The sequence below is a fragment of the Stegastes partitus genome, unplaced genomic scaffold (genome assembly GCF_000690725.1).
Source record: "Stegastes partitus isolate 25-593 unplaced genomic scaffold, Stegastes_partitus-1.0.2 Scaffold3, whole genome shotgun sequence".
Lineage (NCBI taxonomy): Eukaryota > Metazoa > Chordata > Actinopteri > Pomacentridae > Stegastes > Stegastes partitus.
Window position 1 is genome coordinate 902,838 of NW_007577734.1, and position 8,864 is coordinate 911,701.

General features: G+C 39.8%; 2 protein-coding genes across 4 annotated transcripts in view; one reads left to right on the plus strand and one right to left on the minus strand.

Moving 5' to 3' along the window:
* The first annotated feature begins 222 nt into the window (after positions 1-222).
* Positions 223-8,864, plus strand: part of LOC103353716 (uncharacterized) — a 22,364-nt gene continuing 13,722 nt past the window's right edge. Inside the window, exon 1 of one of the 3 annotated variants that reach the window (XM_008276840.1) lies at positions 223-234. The gene's annotated coding sequence lies outside the window, so the exon portion shown is untranslated. Of the gene's footprint in view, positions 235-7,193; positions 7,260-7,298; positions 7,364-8,864 lie in introns of those variants that run through there. The other 2 variants (XM_008276848.1, XM_008276863.1) reach the window with 2 other exon arrangements.
* Positions 2,174-4,559, minus strand: hmox1b (heme oxygenase 1b). Its single transcript, XM_008276900.1, has 6 exons — positions 4,470-4,559; positions 4,258-4,314; positions 3,732-3,843; positions 3,403-3,618; positions 2,800-3,072; positions 2,174-2,675 (listed from the first exon to the last, which is right to left on the minus strand). Exons 2-6 carry the CDS (start codon positions 4,305-4,307, stop codon positions 2,481-2,483), a joined length of 846 nt encoding a protein of 281 aa, XP_008275122.1. The 5' UTR covers positions 4,308-4,314; positions 4,470-4,559; the 3' UTR covers positions 2,174-2,480.

The following is an 8,864-nucleotide window of genomic DNA, read 5'->3' on the forward strand; positions in this document are numbered from 1 at the left end:
GGCAACGCCAAAGAAGTGGAGCGTCCAGCCTCTCTCCAGGAGTTGGGTTCCAGAGCCCAGGCTGTGCGTGGAGGTGAGGCCGACTATATCTAGCCAATATCGCTCAACCTCCCGCACAAGCTCAGGCTCCTTCCCTCCCAGCGAGGTGTGTTGTGTTGCGGCTAATTTTGTAGTGTCGTGGGTAATTTTGTAGTGTTGTGGTTAATTTGGTTGTGTTGTGGTTAACTTTGTAGTGTTGTGGTTAATTTTGTAGTGTTGCGGCTAACAACACAACACAATAAGCCACAACGCTACAAAATAAGCCGCAACACAACACAACAGCTGCAACAGAAGTTGTTTGCAACGGAGGTGTCCGCATTAACAAGTCAAACAAGCAATGACTCTTTTTTTGTAAATCAAAGTTAACGACCGCTTTAATAGCGCATACCGAGATTAATGGACACTATTTGCCATCAGTATTTTACTTACTTTCGAGTTGTTTCCAACAATGTCCGGCTTCTGCCCACTTCATGTGGTTGCGCACTTCACAGTATAACTTCCAGGTTAAACAAAAACAACTTCCGTTGCAGCCGTTGTGTTGTGTTGCGGCTTATTTTGTTTTGTTGTGACACTTCTGGGCCACCATACTCTTCTAGTTAGCCATGTTTTACAAACTCGCCCCATTTATGAACAGCACACAAGCTCCCATTTGGCTGCATAATACTTCTTTCATTTATTTGAAATTTTTTTGTTTATTTTTTATATTTATCGCTGAACTTGGTTGGTTGCAGCAGTGTCTTCCTTTTTTATACTGGAAAAGTAATTCAGTTATATTTACAGCAGACCAATAAGCTGGAATTGTTAATGCTGCACTTGTACTTTTATCTATTTTGTTTTGTTTATTTGATATTGAGAATGATGCAGCAGTGTTCTTGTTACATTTGTATACATTGTACATTTAATTTGATTTACTGAGCTGCTAACAGCTTTTTGGTTTAATACAATGAACAAATGTTTTGGATTAATTATGAGCAGGTCTATTTTTAAAAAAATTTTCCCCCTATCTGAGAACCGAACTATACCAAACCAGACCGTGACTTCCGTACCGAAATACGTACCAAACGTGATTGTTGTGCAGAATTCCACCCCTAGTACATACACATGTTCCAGTCAGCCTTACTAGAGTACCAATTCTAACATGACATATTGCGCAGCTTAATATTGCACATATTAGAACATATTGCATGACTTAGGACACTGCACAACATAGAGCACCCAACATAGAGCACCGTCATCTATCCTGACAAGGTCCCTTTAGGAGCTATGGCCCCTGTGGCACAAATTATACTATAGAAAAAGGCACAAATGAATTTTTAAAATGATTGACTTGGCACTTGATACTCCATATCGTTTGGCAGAAGGTAGAAGCTCATACTCAGAGTGAAGGACATGGGAAGAGTCTACCACTATTTTCTGAACTCCTCTGGGCACAGACTGTGCATATAAAGACTGAAGGGACTTATTCTTTCCTCCTTGGGACTTTCTGGATGGTCTGAACAAGATGGGTGAGCTTAGATTTTAGCTTTACCAAAAGGTTACTATGCAACCCTGTACCTGATCATGTTCCCTTAAAAGCGTTCTTAAAAAGTGCAGCCTGTCTTGTAGTCTGGAGCATAGTTTGTCAAATTCACAGGTTACCATTATCAATGTGTATAAAGGAACACACAGGATTGATGGAGGTGTTGTGGATCCCCTGCTGCCCTAGGGTTAAACACCATCTCTTGTTTTCCTCACTGTCAAAATGAGGTGTTTAGTATCACAACAAAGTGCAAAATTCTCAGACTTTCAGAATAATGTGTCATTGTTTTTATATTATAGATATTCGCCTTGTAACCTTTGTTTTAGCAGATGCTCGTCTGATGAGGGAAAAAATTGTTATCCATGTTGTAGGTGGTTTACCAGCAAATGTGTTCATTAACTGCAAACAGGGACTCGCTCCCAGCATCCAAACTTTTGTATGTCCGAGGGCCAAATGAACAGCAGGCACATCTTCTGGTGCCAGAACATTAGTGGAAATCACCACCAGCTGGACCCTCAACATCAGGAGTATCATACCCATTACAGCACAATAGCCCACAAGAACACAGAGCTACAACACAGACAAACCCGTCGCACAATTGCAAGAGAAACAGTATTTTCTTTACAAAGGTTTTATTAAAAATGTGAAATATTTACAGTATTTAATGCACATGTATTGCACATAACAATGCACACTGCATATCAGTGTTACAGAGAGAACTGAAATAAAAATTCTAAAGTAACTACACTCAATGTACATATATAAAAATGTGGTTCTTATTTAAATTACATGAATATTACTGTTAATTTTAGACTGCTAAAAATGTACAGAATTATAAGAAGGTCATGGTTTTACAAAGTGTTATAGTACAACAGCAAAGATTTGAAAACTTTACATGACATAAGGTTCTTGAGAAGCATCTCTATAAAGCATAGATTCCCACGCTGACAGTAGCCAGAGCCACAAAGAATCCCAGAACCATCTGGAGCAACGGGGATGTGTTGATAAGGGTTCCTGGGATCTGGAGTGTCTTCACAATTACTGGTGTGGAGTGTGTTAAACAACTCTGCAGCTTGTTTTCAGTGACAGTCAGCATCTTCTGTAAATCATCAAAGACCTGTAAAGCAAAGGAACGTCAATCAACTGCTTGTGGCTACATAAAAAGAATGAAAAATAGAAGAGCAAATGATGATCTTGTAAGTCCAACTATTCTAAAAGAAGGCTTCTCACTTTGTTCTTACCTGAATGTTGAACTCGAAGGCCCTGACAGCCTCCTCCAGCACGCCGTTCCTCTCCTCCTCCGTCAGCTCCACGCTGTTCATTCGGCTTCGATAGAGCTGTTTGAAAAGGTTGGGGCTGGACACACCAGGAAAGGCAAAAAAGGACAGACCCTCGCTATTTTTCAACCCCATGGACTTCTGGGCGATCCGGCCGAGAACCTGCCCTCCAGACAGGTCGCCGAGGTACCGGGTATAGGCATGGGCGAGCAGAAATTCAGGGTTTTCTTTACCAATCTGAAAAATACACAGTGATGAACAATGTTAAATCACCTATCAGAGAAATGAACGTATGTTTGTACATTTTGTAAATTTGAAAAACTCAACAATATCAATTTCTTCTACATATACGAGAATGTATGCAATATCAGTATATTTTTACTCATGGAAGAATCGTTATTCTTTACATCCAGAGGAATTTGTGCAATATCTGAATTTCCCCATATGGATGAATCTGTACAATATCTACAGTACTTGTTTTTCTGCTGATGTCCCTACATTATTGCACTTTTCCCTTCTGCTGCTCTTATCTTATGTGAGATGTATGCCTGATAATCTGCAACATACCTGTCTGAGTCTTTGGCAGTATCTTTTGGTGGCTGCAGGAACAACGACTTTCTGTCTCCAGTCCGGGCCATAGAAATATTCCAGGTCTTTCTCGATGGACTCCAATCTGGCCAATTCAGCAGGAAAGTAAATGGGTGCAACTCCAGGATGGTTGGAGTTCCTGTCCAGCTCTTCCTCCAAAGCCTGGTAGATCTCATACAGTGAGCACAGCATGAGCTGAAGACAAGGAGGAGGAGGAGAGGTGGTGTCAGACAAGAAGCCATTAGACATCAGGATCTACCAAAAAGTAACATTTTCTATAAGAGTATTAGTGCAGTACTGTTTATTACCTTATATTGTGGAAGTGTGACCTGTGCCTTCTGGAAGCTCATCATCAGTTCTGTGTTTTCTGCTCTGACGTGACTCTCCTTTGTCACCTTCTTGATCTGTTCGGACAGATCCCTGAGGGAGGAAATGACTCCGTCAATACAGCAAGCTCAACTTTAACTGTGATGAAAATGTCTATGTTCTGACCAAAGAAACTACTTTGACGCAACTGACTAAAAGAGTAAAGGGTGTAAAGAGAATCTGGTAAATAAACATGTAGGGAAATACAGGCCTCCAAAGTACAATAACATAAAACATGCTGCTATCAAACTTCACAAAAACACAGGGTTACTGGAGACCTACTCTGGGATGCTGCAGTGCTAATACCAACATGACCAACTAAATCTAGCCAAAAGCATTAATGAACTTAATCTCAATGCTGACAAAAAGAATTCGGATTCTGGAACTCTTTCATAGATGGGTGTGAAATGTGCATGAGTTAGGAAAGAGGATTTAGTGATACAAGAAATCACAGCATTTCCATCTCACCTGTCTGTCATCTGCGCTGCTGCTGTTTGAGTCTTCTTCTCGGTTTCCATTGTGGCTCTGAAAAAAGCAAAGATTTCAGAAAAGTGCTTTTGCAGACAATAAATGATCTTACAGCATGGTTACCAACACTACACAGGGATTTAGGAGGTGTAAAATACCAGCAAGTGAATTTAAAGTATGACCCACAACTGTAAATATTGCGTTTTGCTCACCAGTAAGAATTAGGTCCTTCGAGTCTGGCACTTTGGTGTGTGTCCTCGCTGTTTCCTCTCTGGACGTCCAGGACAGTTTGTGCTCTGTGTGCCTCCAGTCTTCTCCTTCTTTTATATGTTCCATGTCTGTCTCCTCCCCCAGCAGCACAATGAAAACAGGAACTGGTCACAAAACCTCAGCTTAACATGATATGGCAACTTCAGTAAAAAGAAGTAGGAGGGACTGAGAGTTAACATGATGCGGCAACTTTGGAAAAGTGCAGAAGGAGGGACTACAGGAGTTAAGGTGAGTAAGGGAGTTTCAGCAAAGCCCTGGAAAACAGGAGGAGGAGGGCCGAACGCTAAACATGACTGTGCAGCTTGAGATTCCAAAGTTGAACCGGATGAGAGGAGGAGTCAACTCTAAACATGACTGTGTGAGTTTCTGAAGCGAGGAAGTGTCGAAACCATGACTGGTGGTAGAAAAAACAATCCCATGACTGCATCAACGGCTGGTGTTTGTATTTCATTAGAAGTATGAACAAGTTCAACCACAAAGCTACTTTACTTATAAGTCTGTCATAATTCACATTCAAAGACAAAGTTTCAGTTCACAGAAATTAGACAAGATATGGACAACATAAATCCAGGAATAGAAATTGTTAGTATATTGCTATTACTGATAAAAGTTCAAGCCAACCACTTGAGTTCACATTTTTGTACCTACAATAAAGCTGACCAAACCAGTAACCTGGCTTTTATATTTATTGTTTTCTTTTTGGAAAAAGAGCAACATAGTTGGATTTATATTGTTTCATGCACAACTCAAGTCACAATACACTTTAATGCTTATTCTAACATCCGTCTGCGACTGTGACCAACTGCAAAGTAAAAAAAACCCCAAAAAACTACCTAACAACAGAGCAAGAACAACAAGGGAACACAAGCATGTGGACATCTGAGCATTGCATGTAAAAGTGATCATCTCGTTCTGCAACACTGGGCATTAATCTGTTGCTCTAACAGCCTCTGCTCTTCTGGTAGGTCTTTTTGCAACCTGGCAGCAGAGCTTTGTGCCTTTCAGCCATCAGAGCAGCACTGATGGTAGGCAGTGATGTTGGGTGATAAGGCTTAACTTGCAGCTAACGCTCTCAAAGTTCATCCCAAAGGTGTTGTCGGACTGGGTCGAGGTCAGAGCTCCGCGCAGGCTGGTTAAGTTGATCTCTGTTTGAGCATAAATGCATGCAATTTTGAGACTAAACAGGACATTTTCCTCAAACTGCTGGAGCAAGATTGGAATCAAACTATTGTCTAAAACTATTCATTGTGATACAGCCAAATTCACAACACATGCCATTATCTAAGGACACTTTACATAGTTAGGTCAAGATGTTACAGCATTATAGAGAGAAACCCAACTATTCCCAATTGAGCAACGCTCAGTGAGAGTGAGGGAAAAAAACTCCCCCTTGACATGAAAAAACCTCCAAAAGGACAAGCATCAGGTTGAACAGTGGCGAGGGAAAAGTTATGCATTGAAAGTGGCTCACTGAAATATCCCTGGAGCATTAACTTTCCCCTTAGCAGGGATGGATCAAAGGGCTGAGCAAAAATCATGACACAAAAATTACACAGAAGTATTCCGTTTCAGTGAATATACCTGTAATCATTGACACACAAGTTAGAAATCATGTAATGTGAAACTGAGAACATCTGCGGTGTCCACTTAGCATAAGTGCATAAACGTGGTTATAAAAATTAAGTGTGAACACCGCAACTTTCTCAGTTATGGACCTGCGAGCTGTGTTTATCTGCATGCCTGTATTATGGCTCCACATTGAAAAAAAAAAACAACTGCCAATCACAATTGAAAAATCTGATTGTGAGGCTTCACAAAGATGGACAAGGATAAAGACAGATCAGAGATTAAACTAAAACATATGTCAAAACAGAGTCGCAACAGTTATCAGAATGTACAGAAGGAGCCATAGTACCACTAATCAGAGCAATAGTGGTCATTCTTCTAAAACTGTGCAACGGGCAGTGTGTTATGGTCAATATAGCTCTTAAATAACAGATGTGCAAGTGCTGCAGTCTTGGCAAAGGGGTTATAAATGGAAATTGGACTTTCTCTGACAACTCAGACAGTGTAAAGGACTCTGTACCAACTACTTGCTGTGTCAGTGCAAAAGCTGTCCTGGAGATATCTCTGTAAAGAATCTCAGTAATTCTGTTGCACTTTTGTTGAGTTTCCACTGTATCTTGTTTAAACAGTAAATGCAAAATGCTAGTTAAATTAATTAGTTAATTTTACATAAACCCAAATACTCCAGAGCTCTACTTAAAAGAAATTCAATAAATGCAGAATGCTACAACCTTTTGCTATTATTTTACATTTAAGTGGTGCTGCACATTGTTGCATACTGGACAGGTATGGATGTCTACCTAAAAATGACATTTTAAGGCTTGCTGACTATTTGGACAAAAAATAACAGAAATGTGGAGATTTATGTCTAAACAAATACAATTGCAATAGAGTAGAATAAATAAAACCAACAAAACATTTATTCAGGCCTCATGTTTTTAAAAAAGGTGTCACCTTGAACTGCAGACTGTGATCAGCTGAGCGTGTTGCAGCAACAACTGGTCAGGTATTAAATCATGAGGCGTCACTTCAGCCTTAACATGACTCAGCATTGCGAACAGGCAGGGAGGGAGTAAACGTGAGTCAGCAGCTTCAGCGCCTCCACACAGACAGAAGACACCAACGTGACAGACCGTGAGTTCATCTAAGAAAGATATCGGAAAGATGTGAGTGTGACGTGTTTACCAGACGCTGCTAGACTCATGTTAGCTTGTTGGTAGTCATAATGGTAGCTTTTAGCCACTTTCGGACTCTGAAAAATGGCGGCATGGTGAGCTCGTCCAAACTTTGAGCGTTTTTATTTGTGTTGGATAAAAGTCAAAGGTTAAACATTTGGAAATTGGAGTACCAGTTCCATGTTTACTCGGTGTTATTGCAAACATTAAAGTCGTGCTCTTGTGTAGCTTCATGTTAGCTTGTTGTTTATCATAACGTTGACGCTGAAATATCGCAGCGTGCTCAGTTTGTCCAAACGCATAGCGTTTTAATTTGTTTTAGATGAAAGTGACTTAGAAAACCTGATATTCGAAGAGGAGCAGAGACTTCCAAGTTCATTGAGTGTCATTATAAACAAAGTCCCACTCGTGTGCAATAAATTGTTAGGTTGTTTATCACAACGTAAACGTTTAGATATTTTTATAAGCTGAAATATCGCGACATGTTCAGTTTGTCTAAAGCAGGGGTGGGCAATCCTGGTCCTCGAGGGCCACAATCCTGCATGTTTTAGATGTTTCCCTCTTCCAACACACCTGATTCAAATGATCAGGATCGTTATCAGGCTTCTGCAGAGCTTGATGATGAGCCGATCATTTGAATCAGGTGTGTTGGAAGCGAGAAACATCTAAAACATGCAGGATTGTGGCCCTCGAGGACCAGGATTGCCCACCCCTGGTCTAAAGTCTCAGTGTTTTCATTTGCTTTAGATTCAAGTGTAACTCAAAGTAGGATAATCTTATTTTTTTAAGTGAAGCAGACACTTCCAGTCATACTGAGAGTTTTCATAAAAATGAAAGTCATACTCTTGTGAAGCTAATTGTTAGCACGTTCCTCATCATAACATGAGGGTTTAAGAACTCTCAGATGCTGAAATATTGCGACATGTTCATTTGTTTTAGACAGAAGTGTGGAAAACTTAATGTTTTGAGTGAAGCAGACACTCCCAATTTTACTTACTTTACTTACTAACATTAAAATCTCACTCTTGTGCAGCTGAGTAACTGTCAGAACGACTATTACTGTTGCTTGGTTTACTCATCAGATAGCAAGGCCTCCTTGTTACACGTGGTTAGCTTTTGCCAACTCCTTTGTTTTCCTACTTACTGTGGCATTATCTCATTCCTTTAAAGTAATTTGGGAATTAAGTCTAAATGTTCATTGTAGCAATTTAGTGAACATCACTTTTTTTTTTTTTAAGCAATTAATCTGTAAAAGGTGTGAACAGTTAATTTGTCCCCCATTACTAGTTTGATGTAACTCTTAACACACCCAGCATCTAAATGGGACTAAATGTGGCATTAATGTAAAGTATTATAATGATTTGAGGGTTGAGCCATACTTTACCTGTATTATTTCTAAAGCAACAATTTTATTTTTGGTCCCTTGGTAATTGATTTTCATCATCTATTATTCAATTATTTAATATATCCATATGATGATAGTAATAATAAAATCCTTGTTACAAATCCCTACAATCCAAGGTGATGTCTTCAAATATCTTGTATTGTTAGCTATTTAGTTAATGCATGACAAAGAAAGGGGCTGCAAGGTGGCGC